The sequence below is a fragment of the Penicillium antarcticum genome (genome assembly GCF_028974205.1).
Source record: "Penicillium antarcticum strain IBT 31339 chromosome Unknown utg000009l_segment0_segment0, whole genome shotgun sequence".
Classification (NCBI taxonomy): Eukaryota; Fungi; Ascomycota; class Eurotiomycetes; order Eurotiales; family Aspergillaceae; genus Penicillium; species Penicillium antarcticum.
Window position 1 is genome coordinate 5,763,844 of NW_026695307.1, and position 24,386 is coordinate 5,788,229.

Here is a 24,386-nt window from a genome sequence, read left to right on the forward strand (position 1 = left end):
ATGAAAAGTATGTGCAAGTAGTATGGTATAGTCAGACAAGAAAAGAAGGTATAAGAGCAACGAGTAAGCCAAAATTTACGCCTTGGCCGTTCCAACCCAATGGTCATGCAAGCTCCAAGCACCAGCACCAAAACTGATAAGTCCAGTCAAACTCTCGGGGATACCGATGCCCTTTTCCAGACACCAGTGAAGGCACAAGGGCGCCCAAATAGCATTGTTAACCAAGCTCTTGCGCCAAGCCCGGATCTCCAAACGCAAAGCCTCCTTATCCTCCGCTTTGGTTTCCTTGTTCTCGACAGTACCGATAGCTTCTCGCTGCGCAGCGACCCGCCGTCTCCGCAGTACGCTCTCGCGCCAGAGCACGAAGAACTGGAAGAAGATGTGTCCGAACCATCCCCGCGTACTCCAGATATCCCACTTGGTCATGCCACCATATTTATCTACGAAGCGCTTCGAGACAACGCCCTTGCCGGCAAGATAGGCCACGTTCTCAAGGAGCTGGTAGAACACGTTCGAGATAACCTGCAGCACGGTCAGGGCGTGGAGGATCGGGTCGGCGGGCGGGTTTCGCAGCGTGTCCGCGCCCCAGATCCATAGCGGGAGGAGACCGAAAAGGCGGAGGTTGTATCTCGTTTCCGAAGCTAGTGTGCAGAGGGCCGCGAACTTCGATTTTGAGGATGCGGGGGTGAGGTTCTTTGGCGGCGCGCGGCCTTTTAATCGGGCGAGGAGGCTAAGACGAGTCTGGAATGCAATCCAGGGGGCGGATGCTGTGAGGTGGTGTAGCATGGAGGCTACATAGTTGATTGTCGCGAGGACGCGCTCTTGTCCGTCTGCGTTGGAAAGTAGTCTGGTGCGGTTAACGTTAGCGGTGTTCTCGGTGGTTGCGCGGTGTTGTCAGTCGTATAGCCGACTGCTCTAATCCATAGGTTGTGTTCGCATTCCAGGGAGCTCCTTACTGGTCTAATCGGCGAATAATCACATCTGTTGATGTCAAGATGCCCAGCAGTTGTCGTTTCGCGCACGAGCTCTGCGCCGACGGGGCTTTCCCCACATGGTGTTCGGCTGGCTCACTTTTCTCAGGCATAGGGGGGATATGTTCGGGTTCGGCCATGTTGGAGATGAGAAAGACTAGCTTCTCTCAAAAAATTAAGACAGAAGTTATGAGTTAAGTTATCTCGGAGTAGTTGGGCGAGTTCCGACATCCGTCGACAGACCTCGGTACTTTCCGACCCGTGAAGGTTGGCCTTGCCCTTTTGGGCTCAACTTCGTATCATTGAATTGAGTGCGAAAATATATTTGAACTGAAGGAGAATCTCTCCCCGATAGCGGTTCGAAATCTATTTACTTTTATAGGGCACTGTTGGGAGAATTGACACATAAATAACGCAGTTCTATACTTCGGCTGCACATTCCTTTCATGTGGTAGTCGGGTTTAGATCTGGTCGGGCCAACGGCTATCACTATTTGCTATTACCATGATCTTATTGCTCGAATCCAGGCATATAAAGCTATGGATTTCCCAACCATTCTTCGGCAATCCATCTTCTCGACCTTCAGACCGAATTGTGATTTCCGACCCACTTCTAAACTGCAGTGTGAGATAGTAATCCGGTAGGCAATCTATCGGTGCTTGACTGCATGCAGGTTGTATATCTATCTACTCTAGCCTGCGAAATAGGCCTCGGTGAAGCCGATTGTTGGGCACTAATATCGTGGTATTTGCCTCCCTCTTTGCAAAGTCTGACTACATAACTCATATGCAGTCTGGCTTCTTACCACTAAACAGTCATCATATCCTTCCTATGATTAATTGGGGTTCCTCATATCTCTCAAATAATACTTTTCTTATGTTGCATTAACGTCTTAAACATATAGCAACTCACAGAGTGCTGTAGACATTGACACACAAAGAATCCTGCATGAAGGAACGCTGTATTATATGTAGACTTAGAATAAGTCCTGACCTGACTTTCTATGTCTCAGAGACTGCCTAGGAAAGCCAACCATCTACTCTCATAGTCTCCTACTTCAAAGAGGTTGTGAATTAAATGAAATTGTGGCAATGAGGACCTGGTTTGTTAGATATATTACAATTTTTCCAAGCACAATACAGACTTACAGGATGGTTTCAGTTCCTGCAGTTTTTCCACGGAAAACATGATAGAAAAATGCCGAGGCCAAATACAGCAATTCTTCTACTCATGTGTGACGAGAGTCCCCAGACTGTGCAAGACAGGGAGGGTGAATTTGCTCGAGGGGAGACTCAGGAAATTGTTAAATCAGCAGGGTAAAGTGCAGAGAAAAGCAAGCATGAGGATATAAAAAGTAGGGTTCACTAGGTCACGTCGCACATATAAGATGAACTCCACCAACTCCATCTTGTGGAGTTTAGGAGATTTAATGGGCGAAGTGGATAGTCCCGTTGATGTCGATTCATAAACCGGGGGGTTCCGCTCTGCGATCCTACAGTGCATATCTCGTATATCCGTCCTGACCTGCCACTTTTCCATCACCGCTCATTTGCGCCCCTCTAAGACTACAGGATAGCATCAAAGTCTCCGCACAACCTGACAATTATACCCCGCAAAATTATATTGAAATTGCCTTGAGGTTGGGCATACTAGCCGAGTTATGCTTCTTCAGCGCAGGGATAGCTTCTTTACGGACTTTGTCTTGATCATTCTTGTCACAAAGTAGATTGCTGGTTGAAATCTAGTATGTAAAATTGACATTTGGCCTTATATAAACAGCATTTGTAAGTAGAAGATGAAGCTCAAGTTCTCATACAAAAGCCGGGGAATTGGGCTAGCGTGTCGGAGAAGTCCGACCCGACCAGCTCCAATGGAGGTGGCCGGGTGAAGACTGCACATATACTCATTCATCCCCGAGATCTAGGAGTCAGACATTGCAATTGTGCGACTACACATACGTGTATAGTGAGTGTAAGTGTCTCAATGGTGCCTCGGTTGTGTCGGCTCTCTCATCTCCCCAACAGCCGGGGAGATTAGGTTGGTGGCTGGGCTCCAAAATAAACAACTCCCTCCCCCGTCTCTTCCACTTTCCCATCTCATCTCCACTTTGGTTGAAGTTGTGATCATCCATATTTCCAAAGCGTTCTCTTTCATTGACATTTTCCAGGCGCGCGTTTGACCCGACCTGACCCCAGCCCCTCCCCGATCGCACATCATGTCCGTCAAGTTCTCAGAGGAGACCACCCGCGCCGTCACGGGCGGCAAGTCCGAGGACCTCGCGCACCGTGTCGGTGAGCGATTGACCGGTGGAAAGGGAACAACTGGGTATCTCCAGGTATGCAGCAGCACCGTCGAATTCCCCCAATAGCCTCCACCGCCACTGACACCAAAAATGGATCGACACAGGCCTACCTGCTCCAGCTCCAGAAGAACCCGCTGCGCACGAAGATGCTCACCTCTGGTGTGCTCTCAGGTCTGCAGGAACTGCTGGCCTCATGGATCGCCCATGATGTCGGCAAGCACGGTCACTACTTCAGCTCGCGCATCCCCAAGATGTCGCTGTACGGCATGTTCATCAGCGCACCGCTCGGCCACGTCCTCATCGGCATTCTCCAGAAGATCTTCGCCGGCCGCACAAGTCTGAAGGCTAAGATCCTCCAGATCCTCGTCAGCAACCTGATTGTATGTGTCGAAGAGCACCCGACCCGATCCACAGATATATCCCGCTGACACCCTTCCTCATTCGCAGATCTCCCCTATCCAGAATGGTGTCTACTTGACCTCCATGGCTGTCATCGCTGGTGCGCGCACCATCCACCAGGTTCGCGCCACCGTTCGTGCCGGTTTCATGCCCGTCATGAAGGTCAGCTGGGTCACTTCGCCCCTGGCTCTCGCCTTCGCTCAGAAGTTCCTTCCCGAACACACCTGGGTGCCATTCTTCAACATTGTCGGATTCTTCATCGGAACCTACGTCAACACCCACACCAAGAAGAAGCGTCTGGAAGCTCTCCGCAAGGTATGTCGCGATTATACGTGGAATTGGCATATAGCCGCTAACAACACTCCCAGCGCTACGACCAGCGCCGCGATCCCCGCGATCCCCGCGACCCCAGCTACGAGAAGCGTGACTACCCCTAAATGGGACCAAGTTACACCCTGTGAACAAGCCGGGGAAAGCAGCAGAACCCTGCTGAGATACTTCCTGCTTGTTTGCAGTCTCCTTTTGATATTCCCTTTGTGCTTAATTTTCTCCGGTGTTGATTTCAATCCATGTATACACCCCCGTGCATCTTGGCATGCCACAGATATCTTCCCCCTGATGTTATTATTCAATCTCATGACGAATGGCTTTCCTGTTTCATTTATCCCCTTATATACGTTGTTTCCTTCTCAGTTTGGGCTCGCGCTCTACTCTCTTTCCTTTGTAACTCGGGATAGACTGAAAGAAATAATGCTTTAGATATAATTGGGTCATGGGGCCTCTTTTGCATTCATATGTGTAGAAATACTGATTGATATCCCCACCATTCACTCACAGATAGATGCCCAAGCCGATGAAATGCAATAGAAGAAGAAGAAATAGAAACAAGCCAGACGCGACATGACAAGAAGAGCAAAGCCATCCTGCATCCTTATCACGTCCAACCCATCCCCATCATCAACCCATAAACAAAAGCCCAGCGAAACACGTCTCTTCACACCCATCCCCACAAATGAACGCCTCACTCAACATCCATCTCACTCCCCTTCCTTTTCTCCTTAACATAGTCCACAAAATCATCCAGCGCTCCCGGCCAAGCCCCATCAGGACTCCACCACCCAAACTCCTCATCCTCACGACTCTTCCGCATAAAAACCTCAACCTGCTCCCACAGATCCTTATTAACAGGCTTCTTGCCCCGTCCCTCAAGGAACTCAATCCACCAATCCAGCCACGGCGTTGACTCCGTATTCCATTGCACGCCGCCATGCTCGGGTGTGAAGAATAGCCGCCATTGCTCGGCTGCGATTTCGAATTGGAGGTTGCGCTGTCCTTGCATTCGCGAGAGTGGGAATGTGTATCTGTACACCCTCCTGAAGAGTTCTGGGTCTTGTTGGATTTTTGTGCGGAGTGTGTTGGCGTGCGCTGTCATTTTTGGGAGGGTATCGCAGCTTGCGGGTGTTAATCTTGACATTTGGACTGATAATTGATAACTAGAGGTGGTTGGTGGTTGGCTTACAATGCTTTGCACCAGCCTTCTGTGAAGCCCTGGCGGGTGATCTCGCCCATTGAGGGACATTGCAGTAGTTCGGCGATGGCGAGGCAGTTTACTTCGTCTAGTTGGACGTTCAGTGCGCCTAGGTATTCAATTGCCCGCTCGATGCCGATAGTATCGGGACTTTCGGATGGGTCATCTGGATACTATTAGTTTTTGTGCTTGTATGATTGAGTAGGATATCGGTTGGTACCTCGGTAGCTGTCGAAGATCTTGTTGAGGGAGTTGTTGTTGCCTAGTGAGCTGGCTACTGAGCCAGTAGAAAAGTATCTAGGTGATTCAATGTTAGCTTTGAGGACTGTTTGAACATTGTTCATGTGGATGTCTGGCTGAGGGGGGTCATTGTGAATGTCGTCATTGAGCCTTAGACGGAGGTCCCAGAGATGCCGGATGATTTGAATTATTCCACAAGAGTAAGACATTGCAACGGATAGTCCCGCGAAACAGTTTTCAAACAGGTTTTGGTCTTGACCACAGCAGATGGTCTGGCAGCTTTGATATCTGCCGGCGTGTTGGACCTCATGTCCCGCGTGGGGAGATGCATAGATGGGACCTCAAGGTTCATGTAAGAGAGAATTCAGCACTTACGAATCAAGCGCAGATGGCAAATTCCAGCCACTTGCTTTCAGGAACTGTGACAACAAGTCAGTCCTCTGGATACACGTGATCAAGCATGAAGATGAGGAAAGAGAGAAGCGGCGGGCGAGAAATGGGGCAACAATAATGTCATGAACATACCTTGGCTGCAACAGAGTCTTTAGCCTCTGTACAACTGACAAATTCAGCAATCTGGTGCTTTTGTTGGGAGTTGTAGGCTGGCATGGTGGGGTTGCGCAATATTGCCTACTGCTTGGGTGGATGAAGAAGGGAGAAGATTGAGCCCCTGTAGAAGATACGATGGGCTAGTGTTCTATCGTCCTTGCCTGTTCTTTGTTGCCGAAAAACCGAGATCTTTTGGGGAGAATACACTAGAGCTATGGAGCGCGAGTTCTCATCCCGCTTCCCTTGGGATCTTGGGATCTGATGGCTTTGTGCTGACTCAGCAGTCTCGAGACTCCGAAGGTCAGGCCTCGAGGGTTTCTATAGATCCCCAGTTTTCTGCTGTTATTGAACTGTTTCATCCTTTAAGATTCAATTCCTCTCTGTTCAATTACTCATCTGGTCAGGGATGTGATAGATCATGTGATAGAACTTGTCTACCCCTCCATCTCACAACATGTTACTACTTCTTTTCTCCAATCAACTTTGGCTTGGAAGCTCCTTACTGGCTTTGTTTTGATCGCATCATTGTATTTCTTGGCTCCAGCCTTAAACTTGATAGGAACGCCCAGCATGTCGATCACCCATATTGTCCTCTTCCAATTCAAATCTGACGTCGCCGCTGATGTCGTCCATGGGGTATGTCTACACGCATTATGATGCATCTGCGAAGAAGCTTCAAAGTCAGTTTATATGTGAGCACAAATTTAACACTTACCAAAGGCTTGCCAGCGTATGCTTGTCCTCAGAGACAGTTGCCTCCACCCGTCATCGCAGAAGCCTTATATAAAAGCGTCCATAGGCGGGAAGGATAACTCACCAGAAGGGATACAGGTAAGCCAATTCGGAATCCATCAACCTATGGAATGTAGTAACAGTTCATTGACTGGTGTTATACAGAATGGCATTACACACGCCTTCGTGGTCGAGTTTGCAAACGCTGCAGACCGAGACTATTATGTTAAACATGATCCCGCCCATCAAGAGTTTATTAAGAGTCTTGACGGAATAATCGAAAAAGCGCAGGTTATTGATTTCACCGATGGAGTCTTTTAAGAATTTCACTTGCTATTATAGGTGATAATATACCATATAGGCCGAACTTGTCTACGCTATAGCTCTCGATGATAGTGGCCACATAACGGTCTATTCCGGATTCAATAGACTGTAGTCTAGCCGTGGATGCCTAAATAATCTAACTGTGCTATGTGATCCATGCATATAATCTTTCATCCTTCCTATTCTGTCCACGGGTTGCAAACTCTCGCAATTATTACTCATATTTCTGCCAGATCAACCCATTTCTTCTGTTTTATTCCATCTCTGTATACTGAGAGACCAAGAACCTCCAACATTGGCAAATCAAGTATTCCCCCCCCCCTCCCCTGCGCTTATCCGAGGCCTTTCTGATGACTACATCATCACGACAACCTTCTCAAAACTAGATTATTTGCGTGAAATTGCAAGGGAAATCTACGAATCTTTCATAAAAAACAACGGACGCAACCAATGGCTCCTTGTTTCCGGCCTACCAGCACAGATCATCCGAAAGCTAGACCGCGAAGAACATGACACTCTAGGTCCTCCATTCCGTTTCCAGCGGGATGGTTCATTTGGTCTGATCAAACTTGTTACCTCAGAGAATTTTATCATACAATTGTGGATGCTCATTTCCAGCAAATTCAATGACATGAATGTCGGCATAATCCAATACACTTGGGCTGGAAGAACAACCTTCAAACCCACCAAGAAGGGTAAACAGGCCGAGCAAACCTTCTTTCCACTTTGTCGCCTAAAGACCACACTCCGCTCACAATCCGATCACCGTGGTTACGCAACGTTCACTATCGAGAGAGGCGTATCAGAATCACTCCCTCGCCACCGAGAAGAAGCGAAATGGTAGTTCGCCCATTCGAAGGGTACGGTGCGGATTTTCCTACTTATGGCGAAGAACGAGATTGAAAAAGCGTGTACTCCAGGCTCTCCTGTGTGCTATGCTGATGGACCGGCCACCGAAACTTGGCGGCAACGAAGACAAACCTAGCGAAGGCGATGTCAGTCCCAACGATGACGATCACTAGAGGAGACTACGGCTGATATTAATGTTGCTGAGATTGTTCGAGTGCGGCCTTGATTTAGTTTACTGCTTTGCTGTTCACTGCTTCTGTATCGATTTGCATCAGAGACAGCTGGTTGCTACCTGTTCTGAACAGTCCATTTAGAACATAATGTACTAATTAGACTACTGTATTCAAAGCCCATTACGTGTTCAGTATATCAGAAAAAGAGATGATTGCCGTCAATTCATGACATTAGAACCAGTGAACACAGCGTTCGAGCATAGTAAGTACAGTGAACTTTTGTAAGATCAGGCAGATCAAATGAAACTCCAAAACGCCCAATTCGAGGATGTGAACATGCAAGATCCGGTATTGCGTAGTTGCTTAGGTCGTGAACAATGAGTCCTCCTATTTCATGTTAGCGGCTTATTCTTCAAACTAATCCATTTAGGACGAGCTAGACTTACCTCACGGAGATATTCTCCCACGTCAGCTGCGAAGAGAAGAAAACGTTAGCATATTAAAAAAAAGCCCCTCGAAGATGTGATAGTTACCTTGTCTGAACACAACAATACCTGTTGGGTCCAGCTTCTTTGCCTCAGCGGAAGACCGCGCAGTGACACCGAAACCAAGACAGTTGTCGCTATCATCGAACACTAGCACACCGGCATGCTCTGGTAGATCCTCAGACCATCTGTGGACATGCGCCTTGAGGACGTTGCCTCCGTACAGATAGGGCATCTGGGATTGTTGTTAGTTTTACCGAATAATCACCGAATAGGAACAAACTTACAACACCGTTGGACTTGATCCAAACCTTATAACGGGCGTGGGGAGAGATCACATCCAGGCAGGTAAGAGCCAGGCGGAACTTGCCAGTCTTGGTGACTGTTCAATGGTCAGTATTGGGACCAAAAAAAGAAGATCCGAGGCATTTCCGAATTTGCCTGTGTTGCGGACTAACATTTTCCAATCATTGTTCCCATAGACAGCAGGTTTTCACGGGGAATCGAGACCGAAAGGTTGGCGAGCTTCAAGGGCATGTAGAAGACACGGCTTCCCTGGAGACGGAAGACATGTTGTTCGCCGGCAGGTCCCTCCTCAGTGGGGGGTGCGATGAGGTTGTTCAGCGATCGCCCTGAAAGATATGACTGTTAGCTTTGTGTCCGCTCGATAGAGTCCACGGCCAATTGTAACAATTGATTGCGCTCAATAGCAGCGATCACAGATAAGCTGTAACAAAGATTTTCTTACCCGTGTAGTGAGCAAGCTTGCTGAATAGCGTTCTCGTTTCTAAGTCTCGTTAGTACTGTTTTCAGGGATCAAAATTGAAGCAGCGCATACCTTCTTCGGTCAGTTGACGCATCTTGCCGGACTTTTAATTCTCAAAAAGTTCAACAAGAGAAGAAACAAGACTTATCGGGCTACGATACGTGCCGGCCAAAGGCGGTAACGGAACGACTTTTTCATTGCGCCAAGCCAAGACTTTACTGCCGCGTGCCTGGGAATTTTTTCTTCAAGCCTCCACGATTTTCACCGTCAAACTCCCCACAATTGCAAAATGGCTCGCCCCGAAGTGAAGCGGAGACGTCTGAGTCCTCCCGACGATGTCGAGGATCAATCTTCGCGCTCAAAAGCTGACGACGAGTGGGATGTCGAGCAAGACTACGAACGCCGCCCGCGCAAAACCACCAAGAAAGCCGGTGAACGCACCCGATTGCCGATCAAGACCTCTGAAGGCTTTGTTCAGGCTGATGACGAGCCCGAGGACCAGGGCGAGGAAACCGACAGCTTTTTGGGCACCGACGATGACGAGGATGAGGAGGGTTCCGGCGATGAAGACGAGGAGGAATCCGAGGAGGAAAAGCCCAAGATTCCCGTGAAGGTCCAGATCATGCAGGCCAAGGAGGACCTAGCGAAGATGGCAACCTTGATCAATGAGGATCCCGAGGAGCACATCTCTCTTTTCAAGACCATGGCCGAGCTGGTGTCAAAGAAGGATTCACCTGTTACGGTTAAGAAGCTTGCCCTGGCTTCCCAGGCGGCTGTCTACAAGGATGTCATTCCCGGATATCGCATTCGCCCCTTGTCCGAGGAGGATACATCTGGCAAGGTGTCAAAGGAGGTGCGCAGGCTCCGTGATTTCGAGCAAGGGCTTGTCTCCGGATACCGCGCCTATGTGCAGAAGCTTGGTACCCTCACAAAGCCGTCCAAGGCAGATGGCCCCACCGATGCTGGCCTGAAGACTGTTGCGATTAGCTGCGCTTGCAGTATGCTTCTAGCTGTTCCTCATTTCAATTTCCGCGGAGAGCTGGTCAAGATTCTGGTCAACCGGCTTGCACGGAGAACGGTCGATGCCGACTACGTCAAGTGCCGTGACACCCTCGAAGAAATCTTCGCCAAGGACAACGATGGCACTGTCTCTCTGGAAGCTGTCCGCCTGCTTGCAAAGATGATGAAGGCCAGAGACTTCCACATTCACGAGTCCCTCCTAGACACATTCCTTCACCTTCGCCTGCTCGGTGAGCTACACATCAAGGCTTCACAAGACCGCGTGGAGAAGGAGGAAGAAGACACCGGTTTCAACGGAAAGAAGAAACAGAAGCGCGAGTTCCGTACAAAGCGTGAGCGCAAGGTGCAGAAGGAACGGAAGGAGGTCGAGAAGGATATGCGACAAGCCGATGCAGTGGTTTCAACCGAACAAAGGGACAAGAATCAGGCCGAAACACTAAAACTCGTCTTCGGTCTCTACTTCCGCATTCTCAAGCTCCGCCATCCCACCCTGATGGGCCCCGTTCTGGAAGGTCTAGCCAAATACGCTCACCTAATCAACCAAGATTTCTTCGGTGACTTGCTGGAGGCATTGAAAGACCTAATCTCTCACGCTGAGCGTGAAGAAATGGGTGTGGAAGGCGATGAAAACACAATCCAAGAAGAGGAAGAAGACGATGGAGAGAGCAACATCTCCATCGCAGAAAACACCGCCCGCGATGCCCGTCGCCGAACTCTCCTCTGCACAGTGACAGCTTTCGCCCTGCTTCAAGGCCAAGACGCTAGCAAAGCAGCCTCATCCCTCCATCTCGACTTAAGCTTCTTCGTCAAGCACCTCTACCGCTCCCTCTACTCCCTCTCCATGAACCCAGACGTCGAATTCAACCCTGAAAAGGCCCTTCGCCTCCCAGACCCCAATTCCGCATCGGAGAATCAGCTCGCCCAATCCCGCTCCAAGAACAAGGTCAATTTCCAGACCCCAATGGTCCTTCTCCTCCGTTGTCTCCAGCCAACGCTGTTGTCCCGCGCACACGGAAACCCGCCCCCAGTCCGTCTTGCCAGTTTTTCCAAGCGTCTTATGACAACCTCCCTTCAGTTGCCTGAGAAGTCTGCGCTTGCTACGTTAGCGCTTATGAATCAGGTATCGAAACACCATGGCCGTCGTATTTCGTCGCTGTGGCATACCGAGGAGCGGAAGGGTGATGGTGTTTTCAATGCCTTTGCTAACGATGTTGAGGCTACCAATGTTTATGCTGGCTCTGTGTGGGAGGGTGAGTTGTTGCGTGTGCATTATTGTCCGCAGGTGCGTGAGGCGGCGATAGACATTGAGAAGATGATGTCTTCTTCCAAGTAAATACTGTTTTTTGTGCATAATATTACATGCTACTTATACTACGAGATTTATGGCGCAAGTCTTTGAAGGTACTTCATCACGTTTAGTCCATAGCTAGTCACATGATTATCTTGTAATTGTTCACTTTGGGATAATATCTTCTTGAGGGCTTCCTCATAAACAGATACAATTACAGGAGTATCATAAGCCAGAAAAGGTGATAAAAAGGAGGTGAGAAGAGGGCGTAAGGTCTCTATAGGGACGCCTTAGATAACGAGCTCTAGCCTTCGATATAGAAGCGTCTATACATAACCAAAGCACGTCAGTAATCGCTGCATTGTGGATAGGCTATGAAAACATACAACGGCATCACTTGGAATGAAAGTGAGGTCAAAGCGAGGAAATGACCAAGAGGAGATCACCTACTACTTTAAAGTCACGTTGTCTTTATACCACCCTTATGTTTGATGGACAACGTGAGCAAATCAACCTCTCATTCGTATCTCAATACCCTAGCTATGCAAGACCACCTACTATACCTCTCCTCCCTTTCTTCTCCATCTCCATCTCCATCCCCTTCAGCGTGGAGAGATATGACACCACCATATCAAACTGAAGCAGGTCTATGTCGCAGATGCAACAAGCGTTCAGGGACGAGTCTATCAAGCCGTTAGGCAAATTCTTAGTTACGCAGACGCTGCGGACTCCCCCTCCCCACCATCTTGCCACAGAACGGCCATACTACCGATTGTAAGTGTGGACGATTCCATCCACAAATTGTACTTTACTAAAGCCAAACAGCATTTCACGGGAGTCATTGAAGAATGCCTTGGAAAAAAGCACGCCAAACACGATAATGCAGCTATTTTGGCCAATTGCTTTTAATTGGTGAGGCGCCAGGAATAGACAGACTACATGATAGAAGTTTCTTTGGGCGCCCATATTGAAAGAGAGGGATTCTAATTGACGAAGTATCAAAATGTTTTCAGGTACGAAATGTGATAATCAGGATCAAAACTGCTTGCCTTTGAAACCAGATTATTCCTTAGACAGTACTGAGAACCACATTGATCCGTATGCATAACACTCATACTGTTGAGTATTCCGCACGCATTGCAAAAATATTTAGAGAAATCATTGTTCATTAAGTTCATAGGTGTCATTAGATACACACTGGATAAAGAAAGCAAGATGGCACCTTATCTCGAAGATCTATCAGGGCCCTGAACATGCCAACCAAACCAACATGAAAGACAACAAAAGGAAATCATTAACCATAAAAAAAGCAACAAAAAGATCAAGAGGTGCAAAGGAAAATCGTTAACAAGTAAAGAAGCGCAGATAATACAGGGGAATAATGCGGTTGAACAATTTTTTTGGTGAGAGGGTCGGGTCGGCCATATACTTTGGATTGCCGTTTGCCGATATACTTCGGTTAGGGTCACGCCAACACGTGACACCCCCTTCATTGAGTGTTTTTGAGCCAAAAGTAGGCAAGAATGGGGACTGCAATGACCGCCAACCAAAACAAAGGCCTGGTGAATCAATGTCAGTATTGCGAATGGATCGTCATATATCCTGTCTATCCCATTGTTTCCAAAAGTCGAACCAAGGAAATAAATATAAATTGGGGATATAGGGAGATGAGATGATCATTCTAGTTGGAGGACTTTCCACGACGGAAGGGAGAGAAAATGGCTCCAAAGAAGCCCGAGAAGACAGTGCGCAGGATGGCCTTGAGCCAGCTGTCAGGTGCGTTATTCAGAGAAACAGCAGTCACTGACCGGTTCTGGCTCGCTGGGCGAGCATCATCATCGTTGTTCTTGGGCGCAAGGGCGTCGGAGGGCTTGGAAGACTCGGTGGTCTCCTGGGAAGGTTCGACAGCGGGCTGACTCTCTGTCTGAGCGGGCTCGGCGGTCTTGTCAGTGGAGGCAGCGGTCAGCTGGTCAGTGGAGGGCTGGTTGAGCTTGTTGAGCAGAGCATCGCGGTCACCAGCGAGGGCTGCAAGACTGGGATCAGCTTCGAACGACATGGCAGAGGGTTGCTGCGAGAGATAGAACGGTGTTGGCTTACCGTCTTGGGGCTGAGTGTTGGCGGCGGGAGCCTCGGGCTGATTGTCAGCCTCGACGGTTGGCTCCTTGCTTGCCTCAACGGCCTGAGTATCCTTCTGGTCCTTGGGGGACTCCTCGTGAGCGAGAGCGGCTGCGCCAGCGGCGGTGACGGCTACTGCAGCAGTGGCAGCGGCGGCACCACCAAGGATCTCGGAAGTAAGAGCATCATCCTTGGAATCTTCCTGCTTATTCTGGGCGGCGGGAGTCTCAGCGAGAGCTTCAGCCACAGGCTCGGCCTCCTTCACCGCAGTGGGCTCAGGGACAGCCTCAGTGGTAACTGGGCCGGGGGCGACAGCTTCCTCGAGCTTGGTCTCCTGTGTAGGCTCGTCAACGACAGGCTCAGCCACAGCCGGGATCTCTTCCTCAGTCTTAGCAGCCTCCTCGGGGGTGGACTCCTCAGCCTTGGCGGGCTCAGGAACAGTCTCAGTGGCAACTGGGCCAGGGGCAGCAGCTTCCTCGAGCTTAGTCTCCTGGGTAACCTCGGGCTCTTGGGCGGGTTCCTCAACAGCGGTCTCTTTCACCTCTTCAACCATCTCGACGGCGGGAGCTTCGGTTGCAGGCTCCTGCACAGCAGGAACAGTCTCGGGAATGTCCTCCTCGACAACGGCTTCAACGACTGGCTCAGTAGCAGTCTCAGCGACTGGCTCGGCAACGGGCTCAGTGGCCTCAGCGACAGTCTCGGCGACCGTCTCAGCAATTTCCTCAGCGACAGGCTCAGGAACAGCAGCAACGTCAGCAATCTCCTTCTCGGCAACGGGCTCAGAAGTCTCCTCGGTGGCAGCAGCCGCGCCGACAGCAGCAATGCCGGCAGCGACAGCGGCAGCGCCAATGGCCACCTCTTCCTCGGCAGTGGAAGGCTCAATATCCTTAGAAACGAGTTCCTCAACAGGGGCAGGGACAGCCTCGGCTTCCTTCTCCTTCGTCTTCTCCTCAGCAATGTCGGTGGGAGCAGAGGTCTCAACGGCAGCTTCGACGGGAGTTTCTTCGACAGCGGGAACCTCAGCAACGGGCTCAGGAGCCGCAGCCTCAGCAATTGGCTCTTCGACAGCAGCCTCAGTCACTTCCTCGGTCTTGGAAACCTCCTTAGGCTCCTCAACGGCGACCTCCTCAGCGGTCTCTGCGGGGATGGCCTCAGTGGTCTCCTTGACAACCACAGCAGCGGGAGCGGGAGTCTCCTCGGGAACAGGAGCCACAGCCTCGACGACAGTGGCCTCAACAGGCGCGGCCTCGGGGGCTTCCTCCTTACGAGCTTCAGTGACAGGCGCTTCGACAGCAGGGACCTCCTTGGTGGTCTTCTCCGCGGTCTCCTGGACAGGCCCAGCCTCGGTAGACTCCTCAACCTTCTCCTCGACGACAGCTGCGGGAGCAGTTTCCTCGGTGGCCTCAGCGGCGACTTCGGGAGTGGCCTCAACGGCAGCGGTTTCGACAGCAGGAGTCTCGGTGTTTTCCTCAGCGGCAGTAGCAGCAGGCTCCTCGACAGCAGCCTTGACCTCAGCAGGCTCTTCAACAACCTGTTCAGTCTTCTCAGCAACTGGCTCAACAGCCTCGACCTCCTTGACTGGCTCAGCAACCAATTCCTCGGTGGCGGGCTGCTCAACAGGAGTCTCCTCGGGCTCCTCCTTGGTTGGCTCAGCGACAGTCTCGGTGGACTCGGCAACGGCCTTGACCTCCTTAGTAGCAGGCTCCTCAGAAACAGCCTCAGTAGGCTCGACAGTCTTCTCGGCCTCAGCCTCAACAGCGGGTTCTTGAACAGACTCTTCAATCACAGCCGCCTTGACAGGCTCAGCGACGTCCTCAGTCTGCTTGGGCTCCTCGACAACAGTCTCCTCCGATACTTCAGGAGCAACTTCGGCGGGCTTAGCCTCTTCAGTGGATTCAGCGGCAGGTTCGGCAATAGCCTTCTCCTCGGCGACTTCAGCAACATCGACAGTCTTGGCCTCCTCGACGGGGGCTTCGACGGGCTTCTCCTCGGCGATAGGCTCCTCGGTGGTTTCGGGGGTGGTCTCGGTAGCCTTGGTCTCCTCGACGGCCTCGGCGGCAGGCTTCTCCTCAGCAATGGGCTCCTTGACGGGCTCGGGAACGGCCTCGACCTTGGATTCCTCGGTCGATTCGGCAACAGGCTCAGCAACGGGGGCGGCAACCTCTTCGGTAGCCTTACTCTCGTCCACGGGTGCCTCGGGGATAGCCTTCTCATCGGCGATAGGCTCGGGAACCTCTTGCGTAACCTTAGTCTCCTCTGCGGTGGCATCAGCAATGGGCTCAGCAACCTCTTCAGTCACAGGCTCGGCAGGGGTAGGAGTCTCTTCGACAGCCTTCGATTCCTCCACGGGGGGCTCGGGGGCAGCCTCGACAGTCTTCGATGCTTCGGGGGCCGATTCGGTAACGGGCTTCTCCTCGGCGACGCGCTCAGCAGTGGGAGCGGCAACCTCTTCGGTGGCCTTGGCCTTCTCAACAGGAGCTTCAGCGGCGGGTTCCTCGGTCACTGGGGCCTCAGTGGCTTCGACGGCCTTCTCGACAGGCTTGGTTTCTTCGACAGCTGACTCGGTGGCCTCTTCGGGTTTGGTCTCTCCTGCGGCGGGGGCCTCAGGCTGAGGCTCGGCCACCTTAGAAGCTTCGACGGGTGCGAGCTCTTCGACTGCAGCCTCTGCAGATTGAGTCTCGGAGATAGTCTCCTCGACCTTGTCGGCGGAGGTCTCTTCTGTGGTCTTTTCGGGCTCGGCAGCGACTGGTGCAGCCTCCTCGGGCTTGGCTTCTTCGACAACAGCTTCAACGGGCTTCTCCTCAGCGGCAGCAGGGGCCTCAGTGGTTTCGGTAGTCTCTTCCTTTGCAGGAATGTTGGCGGTCTCAGTCTCGGGAGCTGCCTCCTTCTCTGATGTCACAGCAGGAGCTACCTCTTCAGTGACGGGTGCTGTGGACTCTTTGATCTCCTCCTTTTCATCGGCCTTAGCCTCAGCTTCGGCATCGGTGTTGGTCTCAACCTTCTCAGCCTTTACGGCCGAAGGTTCGGGCTCGATGTGTGCTTCCTTCTCAGCAGTTTCGGGCTCAACCAATGTCGCAGTAGAATCAGCAATCTTCTCTTGAGCTTCAGAAGTCACAGGCTCCTCGAGAGGAGCTTTCTCGAGCTCTGGTGACTCGGTCACTTCGGGTGCAGTGACGGTAGCAGATTTTTCATCTGTGACAATTGAATCGGGAACAGAGTCCATGGTAGGCTCTTTGGGCAGGACATCACTGTCGGCACGGAAAAGGAGCTGCTCAACGGTCGCCATGGTACTTTTGGGTCGTCAAAATCGTAAGTCGTAAAAAATGGTCAAGGTGGGTATAAAGAATTTTCACTTGAAGGATTAAGTATCGCTGTACAGAAAACACAAGCTCTCAGAGCAAAGAGTAGAGGATATCAGAGATGAATGCGGGAGAGAGAATCAGAGGGCAGAAAAAAAAAACTCTCAGCCCGACAACCTCACAAGCATCTGATCTCCAAGTGGGGGGTTGTCACAGTGACCAACTACCCTTCTACTGTACACTTTACACACACTATTCTCGTCCCCACTGGCTGGCGCCCAATCGATAGCACAACTTTTGGGCTTTCATCTCCACCCAATATGCGGTGAAGCTACCGAGGTACTTTCTTGCGACCAAAGCGCATCCTGTACTACGAGAAGAGATGTGCGACCAGAACGTACAGGTACACAGCTCCTGTATGGTACTCCTTACGACAGTCGCACACCAGGTGGACGTTCAATAGCTCCGGCGAAGAAGGAAAATTCATGATGCGCTAACGTGGAGACCCATTATTGATAGACACGCACCAATAACATCATATTGCCTGCAAGGTATTTCTTATCCACCTGTCATCTTGCCTGAGTCATTGCAGATCCATGCATATCTGCATGTGAGAAAAAATCGCAAAAAAGGGCCAATATATGCAGGCAAAGCGCAAAGCGCAAAACACCAAAGAAAACTCGGTGTCCCACTCGGCTTCATTGTTCGGGTCAGGGCCATGGCATGACACGCGCGGAACTCCACGGATCAAATTCGGCGGCATTTTTTTTTCTCATTCGGCCCACTTCCGACGTCATTTATTTACTCTCTGCTCGAGCTCTATACGATGTGTCTATACTGAGTTTGGTAGCCCGGAGCTTGGACGGTTGGGTACCGATTGCGCGCCTGATATCGAGCATTGCGATCATCTTTTGAAGCCACGCGCATTGAAAATCTTGTTTGTTTTTCTTTGTTCCTTGAGACCACCTGCCGGAATTGGAGCAAAGGCGCGTCATTTGGGCTTGGATATAGCTTTGCTGACCCCCTGTTCCCCTGTTCTGTCGTGCAGTGGTGGGTATGCAGGACGGAGGAGTCGGTTTCCCGAGGCTTTGGGAAAGGGGCGCTGGGTTATTTTTGGAGTTTCATATAAGAGCTGACTCCACATGCCCTGAATGCCTCCAGTTTAGGGGTTGACTTCAGGGAGCCGCTGGTTGTTGTCGAGGGCTGTACCCGGGATAGTAGGTCCTCAGGCCGGTAGTTGATGGTACATCTAGCCCCAGATCTGGGGTTATCAGTAAGCTCTCCTGTAGTAAGTGTGGTCTTCTACATGCAAAGTACAAACTCTAATATCAGATAAAAAGAGACAATAACACGAAGAAACAGATAGCATTGCGTCTCATATATCATGGTTTTAAAGTGCATCCCTCAATTGTTCCTCAATGGATGGAGATCTGGCTCCTTACGCAGGTAACTAGTATACCGCATCCCATAATCTTCGAGACAGACAAAAGGAAACAGTCTTATCGTTGTTACAAACCACCAATGCATCAATTCAAGAGTCAAACTTATACTTCTCCTCCCGCTCCTAATGAAAAGTCAGCATATATCCAAAACAGTCTCGGAACCAAAAAGAAAAACATACCCAGTACTTATTGAACCCAACACCCTCGCAAACCTCATCATAAGAAAGAATCATAGGCGGAGCCCCAACAAGCATACTCTGCTTAAGACCATCCAAAGCAGAGCGCACACTCTTCAGATGCGCCGCGACCAATGTCCAAGGGTATGCAACAGCACTATACCCAAGCCCAGCAAGGTCCTTAGCGGATAGATTCTCCGTCTTTCCCCCTTCAATGATATTGCCAAAGACGGGAATATCAACTTCCTCCGCACATCGCTTCATAGCATCCCGATCTGGCAATGCCTCCACGAAAATAGCATCAACACCGATCCGCTTGAACTCCTGTGCACGTGCCATGGCTTCTTCCCAGCCATGCATCAGGGCATCAGTACGGGCAAGGATGAAGATATCCTTCCCTTCATTGCGGGCATCGCAGGCAGCTTGGATTCGAGCAAATGCTTCGCCGCGGGAAACGACGTTCTTGCCCTTCGTGTGACCGCAGCCTTATTCAAATACCCGCTGTTAGCAAAAGACCTATTCCATAAAACGATTCAGGGACCGCAAGAAATCTGGAAGACTCACGCTTCGGCCACTGCTGATCCTCAATCATGACACCCGCTGCACCAGCATTCGCGAAGCTCTCAACAGTCCTCTTGACATTCATAGGACTTCCATAACCGGTATCTCCATCCGCCATAATAGGCACCGAAACCTGGCAGTGGACATCGCGGATCTTATCGCACATCTCGGCCATGGCGATGTATCCCGTGTCAGGAAGACCATACGAGCTGGCGACTGCATAGCCTGCGAGGAAGACCAGGGGGAAGCCTGCTTCTTCGACGAGACGGGAGGACAGGCCGTCGTAGGTGCAGGCGTGTGCTAGAATCTTTGTTGGGTCGGTGTGGGCCTCCAGCATCATTGTCCTCAGGCGGGATGCTTGGATTGAGGGGGTCTTTCCGCGAACATTTTTCAATGCTAGAGTTACGTCTGATATTTTTCCGTTTGTTGTGCCGGTTGTTGTCTCTGCTAGAGATTCGAACCGGAAGGGGTAGGGGACGCTGCTGGAGGACATTTTCATAGTGTGGTTCTTGGGTTGGTAGATGATTGGAGTGAAGGTTGGTGTTTATTTGAGGTCTCTTGACGGCCTTTTTAAGTTGTTTAACTGCGATATCGGAGACTATAGCTGCGAGTTGGTTGCTTTACATCAGAGCGGGAATTTGACGGATATTGGCAACTATCCGCTATCCGATGCTGATCAGCCCGGCCTTTTTCCCCTCAGTAAAGATGCATGAGGATTGGCTGGTAATGAAGCTGGGGAAATGGATATAATTTCTCCAGAGTTACTCGGCCGTGTATGCTTAAGACCCGTCATTTTGCGGGGAACCCCGTAAATGCAGTAGTCTTGTCTTTATCCGCTCTTTTCCCCACGGGGTATGAAAGACTATGAGTGCCGAAGTGTAAAACATGCGATTTGATTGGACCGGTTTTATACGATGTATTCATCAAGTACATCAATTGCCGCGCATTGACCAGCTAGACGCAAGGGGATGAACATATTTCAACCTTGGGTCGTCCCTGTCATTGATGCCCTTCATGTCAGCAATCATTTCAGCTTTTTATTCTATACAATCTATTGAATACGGTCAGACATGACAGAAAAGAATCAGATCGATATGTCTCCAAGCTCTCAACATGTGGAGTCTAATGATCCGGAGAAACACGAGCCGCAGGTGGTGATCCCTCAAGAGCGCCAGTCGGTCATTCGCAGAAAGGTTCATCAATCATTCCTTGTGGTATGTACGACCTTTTATTTACTGTTCTTTAGTTTGACCGACGCGTCTTGCCAATTGTATGCATTCTGTACATTCTATCATACTTGGATCGAGGTAAAGACCCCCACCAATCCATGTGGTCCTCTATCTCACCGATCACCAGGAAACATTGGCAACGCAAAGACTGCTGGGCTTGACAAAGATCTGAACCTCAGTGACTACCAATGGTCCTGGGTTTTGTATGCCTTCTACATCTGTTACATCATGTTCGAATGGACCACCGTCCTATGGAAGATCCTTCCAGCGCATTCATATATTGCCATTCTCTGCATTTGGTAAGTTTCACTGTCATAGTAAGATTGCTTCAGTGCTAAACATGTCGTTCTAGCTGGGGTGCGGCTGCAATGTGTAGTGGTGCAGTCAACACCTTTGCTCACCTTGTCGCCACTAGGTCGTTGCTGGGTATCTTCGAATCTGTGTTTGGCTGTGGTGCACCGTACTTCCTCTCTCTGTTCTACCAAAGACAAGAACTAGGGTTAAGAGTATCACTACTCCTTGGCATGTCCCCAGTTGCCAACTGCTTCGCTTCTGCTCTCGCCTACGGTATCACCCAAATCAAGGGATCTATAGAGCCATGGCGCTACCTATTCATCATTGGTGAGATTCAGTTTCCCACTTAGCCCGTCAATCTTCAGTACTAACTCCAAACAGAGGGCGCACCCACAGTCCTCTTCTCAGTAGTAGTTTTCTACTTCCTCCCAGACTCACCAGGCACAGCGTCTTTCCTAGACGAAAGACAACAAACAGAAGCGGTAGAACGCCTCCAATCATTCGACACGACAGAAAAGAAAAAAATCAGCTGGTCCCAAGTCCTAGGCGGATTAAAAGACTACAAAAACTACATCCACACATCGATCCACTTCTGCTGCAACTACTCCTTCGCCGGTCTCTCAAATTTCCTCCCCACAATCATCCAGCACATGGGCTACACATCCATCAATGCCCAAGGCCTAGCAGCACCACCCTACCTCGTCTCCTTCCTCTGTTGCGTTGCAGCCGCCTTCCTCTCAGATAGATGGGGAAACAGAGGATTCTTAATATCGTTCTTCGCGACGATCGGAACAATTGGCTATCTCCTCCTCACATGCGTGCAAGATGAATCCAAAACTGCAGCACGATATGCGGGCGTTTGGCTAGCGACTTGTGGGATCTTCCCTGCGCTCGCGCTGAATGTGACTTGGATGCTTAACAATCAGGGTGGAGAGAGTAAGAAGGGCGCTGGAATGGCTCTTCTGGCTGTTTTTGGACAGTGTTCTAGTTTGATTAGTAGTTCTGTCTTTCCAGATTCTGATGCGCCGCTTTTCACGATGGGGTGTGCGATTGGTGTTGCTTTCACTGGGTTGATTGCTTTCTTGGCTTTGGGGTTGAGTGTTAAATTGACTTTGGAGAATCGGAGACGTGATCGGGTTTATGGCACTGTTGATCCTGAGGAGAGGGTCGATGTTACTGAGGGTGGTGATAATCATCCTAAGTTTAGGTATTTGACTTGAGGGGGTTGCATGGGTTTATTTTCTGTTTTTATGTGAGCTATTCGCTATTGTATTGTTTCTTCAATGCCGTATGCTAATTTTGTCTTGAAATTGGATGATCCTCGCATGATTTGATGTAGCTGTGCTGATATACTATACTTTCATGGAGGTAATTGCCACAAAAAGTCCAAATCTAAATCCACGCCATCTAATCGAACCCCAAAGTCCCCTTCTGCGGAGCCAAATGGAGCCATGGAAGGATCTAAAGGCAGGGATAACCAGTCATTCATAGTAGCATCAGAGAAACCACCCAGGTCCATACCCGGGATATTCTCATACGAATCAGGAGAAGGAAGATCACAACCGATGCCGTACAAAGAAACCAAACTCTCTCGCAGGCGTGATACTTGCACCTGCAAAAGAGCCGCATAGCGAGATTTCAAATGAACATCATCCTGATTACCATCCTGCAACGTGACAATGGCTCGATCGAGGATTTGAAGTGCTTCCTGCAGTTTCGAATTGCGCACTCCCAAAGCAAGGGCTTTCATGAGGAATATGGAGGCGCTGATTGTTCGGAAGAGTATCCTCATGGGTGAGAAGTGGAAAGATCCACGTAGGAGTGTTATCTTGTCGAGGGTTTGACAGCAGCCGTCTATCACTTCCTCGATGAACCCATATTCTCTTGCTGTTATGTTCAACTGTCTTGCACGTTCAATGAACGAGAAGTCAATTATTGAATCTCTTCGTGATGGGGGCTGGGTTTGGTTTTGTAGGACTCGTTGGACGATTCTTTGCATTCCGATGGAGTTGGTCAGGATGCGTAGGTGTTGATATTCGATGAATAGTGTATCTGTGTAGGGGAAGCTCGAGTCTATATGAAGTCAGTATTCGAAATAATGCTTCAGACGTTCCAAGTAATACCTGAAATATTGAGATATCGTTGTTGCCAGCTTGCCAGCAGAAATTGTTTCCGCTCCAATACAGGGATGAATGTATCCGATGATCCAGTCGAACTGGAGATATTCATGAGTGGGAAGAGAGTATCAGTGACAGAGCTGGTCAGCTTCATCAATTCAATCCACGCAGTCATGAACAATAACCAGTCTCTATCAACAGACTGTAAAGATGTTCGCGTTTCAGGCATGGATAAACCGATATCAGATGGCATGGGCGAGGTACAGCCTATCCGCGAAGATAAAGCATTTATAGACGTAAACAGTAGACTTGGCAGTCTTTGCCTCCTTACCTGGAGATGTTCAAGATATCGCTCAGCATCAAGACCAACTAGATCATCCTGCCTGGCAAGTCGAGCGCTCGAGTCGAACACACCGAGTTCATGTGCGAGAGCCAGGGCTGAGTTGAGCACCATCCAGGACATGCGTTCAAACCGCTTGGTCGGTTCAACAACATCCTCCCGCCATCGAGAGGAGACTGGGATTTCTCCATTTAGATTAGGCGGATCTCTGATATCCGGGTTTGTCATGAGAAAGTCTGAATCCCACCCGTCCGTCTCTGGTGGAAATTGTAAAACTCGTGGATGCCATTCAGACATGAGAAGAAGTGCTTCGACGCTGCCTATAGTGCGTGTTTTCGCTTTCGAGATTTTCTCCTGGCCAAGGGTGATCCGAAGAAGCAAGTGTTGACAATGCTGCCACAGGCGATGATGAATAAAAAAAGAGCGAGAGTACCCACCTACTCCGGGAAGAGTATGGTATCGAGAGGAGATCATCAGTATAGTATAGCAGAGCATTGGTTCCTGGGTGACCAGATAGTATTGATTCTTATGCGAGGCGAAGAAGTCTGTGAGAACAGGCGATAGGGGTGCCATGTTCTCGAAGAATCTGATATCGCTATTGTCAATATAACAGCCTAAGCATCTGATCAAATGAGAAACATACAGGTCCACCAAAACCATAGCTTCTTGGGCAGAGAACCATCCCATTTTCACGAACCGACATGCATTCCAAACGCGGAGGATGTCGGCATCGGTCAACTCGGGGGCAATCGATCGCGATCTCTCTGCCGTTGTCATATTCTGAGTGGTATTGTTCGATTCCTGAAGGGCAGCTTCGAACAAAATGTTCATTGCATCGTTGTTGTTCGAAACCACTGTCTGGAGTACTGATGTGGATAGACCATCTTGATTGAGCGAGGTATCTAAATGAGAGTCTGCAAAGTGAGTTCTGGTTAGCTGTTTTTTCTTCGCCAACTTGAATAGAATACTTGCCGTTGAGCTCATTGTTTTCTTCCTGGGCTGTTCGGATAGTTCGCCGCGATCTGTACAGGTTAACTCCATCCATCCCCCAGACACAAGGTAAACAAACTTATCAGACCTATCTTTTCCATTATGTTCCCGCATAGGACTCTCGGGTGAATCTTTCTGGCCTCTTGACCAGGGCTTCTTGGAAGTAAAAGTGCAATTGATGTTCTTCTTGATACACC

At 50.0% G+C, this 24,386-nt stretch overlaps 10 protein-coding genes across 10 annotated transcripts; 4 read left to right on the top strand and 6 right to left on the bottom strand.

Annotated features, from left to right (window-relative positions):
• Positions 1-75: 75 nt before the first annotated feature.
• Positions 76-1,111, bottom strand: N7508_010516 (uncharacterized protein; the record flags this gene model as incomplete). The annotated part of the gene is made up of 2 exons (XM_058468576.1): positions 76-847; positions 957-1,111. 2 exons carry the CDS (start codon positions 1,109-1,111, stop codon positions 76-78), a joined length of 927 nt encoding a protein of 308 aa, XP_058316422.1.
• A 2,075-nt stretch (positions 1,112-3,186) lies between these two features.
• N7508_010517 (Mpv17/PMP22 family protein) lies at positions 3,187-4,109 on the top strand (the record flags this gene model as incomplete). Its single annotated transcript, XM_058468577.1, has 4 exons — positions 3,187-3,306; positions 3,378-3,653; positions 3,721-3,987; positions 4,041-4,109. 4 exons carry the CDS (start codon positions 3,187-3,189, stop codon positions 4,107-4,109), a joined length of 732 nt encoding a protein of 243 aa, XP_058316423.1.
• Positions 4,110-4,693: 584 nt separating this feature from the next.
• Positions 4,694-6,049, bottom strand: N7508_010518 (DCN1 family protein; the record flags this gene model as incomplete). Its single annotated transcript, XM_058468578.1, has 5 exons — positions 4,694-5,123; positions 5,192-5,366; positions 5,421-5,497; positions 5,816-5,859; positions 5,966-6,049. The coding sequence occupies 5 exons, from the start codon at positions 6,047-6,049 to the stop codon at positions 4,694-4,696; spliced, it is 810 nt and encodes a 269-aa protein (XP_058316424.1).
• A 510-nt stretch (positions 6,050-6,559) lies between these two features.
• N7508_010519 (Dabb family protein) lies at positions 6,560-7,042 on the top strand (the record flags this gene model as incomplete). Its single annotated transcript, XM_058468579.1, has 3 exons — positions 6,560-6,625; positions 6,710-6,820; positions 6,887-7,042. The coding sequence occupies 3 exons, from the start codon at positions 6,560-6,562 to the stop codon at positions 7,040-7,042; spliced, it is 333 nt and encodes a 110-aa protein (XP_058316425.1).
• Positions 7,043-8,430: 1,388 nt separating this feature from the next.
• Positions 8,431-9,412, bottom strand: N7508_010520 (ribosome biosynthesis protein NIP7; the record flags this gene model as incomplete). Its single annotated transcript, XM_058468580.1, has 7 exons — positions 8,431-8,454; positions 8,514-8,539; positions 8,601-8,787; positions 8,840-8,934; positions 9,011-9,184; positions 9,301-9,339; positions 9,391-9,412. 7 exons carry the CDS (start codon positions 9,410-9,412, stop codon positions 8,431-8,433), a joined length of 567 nt encoding a protein of 188 aa, XP_058316426.1.
• Positions 9,413-9,607: 195 nt separating this feature from the next.
• N7508_010521 (nuclear export protein Noc3) lies at positions 9,608-11,671 on the top strand (the record flags this gene model as incomplete). Its single annotated transcript, XM_058468581.1, has 1 exon — positions 9,608-11,671. One exon carries the CDS (start codon positions 9,608-9,610, stop codon positions 11,669-11,671), a length of 2,064 nt encoding a protein of 687 aa, XP_058316427.1.
• Positions 11,672-13,307: 1,636 nt separating this feature from the next.
• N7508_010522 (PT repeat family protein) lies at positions 13,308-17,027 on the bottom strand (the record flags this gene model as incomplete). The annotated part of the gene is made up of 1 exon (XM_058468582.1): positions 13,308-17,027. The coding sequence occupies one exon, from the start codon at positions 17,025-17,027 to the stop codon at positions 13,308-13,310; it is 3,720 nt and encodes a 1,239-aa protein (XP_058316428.1).
• A 1,544-nt stretch (positions 17,028-18,571) lies between these two features.
• On the bottom strand, positions 18,572-19,718 carry N7508_010523 (isocitrate lyase/PEP mutase family protein; the record flags this gene model as incomplete). Its single annotated transcript, XM_058468583.1, has 3 exons — positions 18,572-18,604; positions 18,662-19,143; positions 19,223-19,718. 3 exons carry the CDS (start codon positions 19,716-19,718, stop codon positions 18,572-18,574), a joined length of 1,011 nt encoding a protein of 336 aa, XP_058316429.1.
• Positions 19,719-20,289: 571 nt separating this feature from the next.
• On the top strand, positions 20,290-21,962 carry N7508_010524 (putative MFS transporter; the record flags this gene model as incomplete). Its single annotated transcript, XM_058468584.1, has 3 exons — positions 20,290-20,747; positions 20,801-21,069; positions 21,124-21,962. The coding sequence occupies 3 exons, from the start codon at positions 20,290-20,292 to the stop codon at positions 21,960-21,962; spliced, it is 1,566 nt and encodes a 521-aa protein (XP_058316430.1).
• A 140-nt stretch (positions 21,963-22,102) lies between these two features.
• Positions 22,103-24,030, bottom strand: N7508_010525 (transcription factor domain-containing protein; the record flags this gene model as incomplete). Its single annotated transcript, XM_058468585.1, has 4 exons — positions 22,103-22,815; positions 22,866-23,061; positions 23,191-23,785; positions 23,843-24,030. 4 exons carry the CDS (start codon positions 24,028-24,030, stop codon positions 22,103-22,105), a joined length of 1,692 nt encoding a protein of 563 aa, XP_058316431.1.
• Positions 24,031-24,386: the final 356 nt, after the last annotated feature.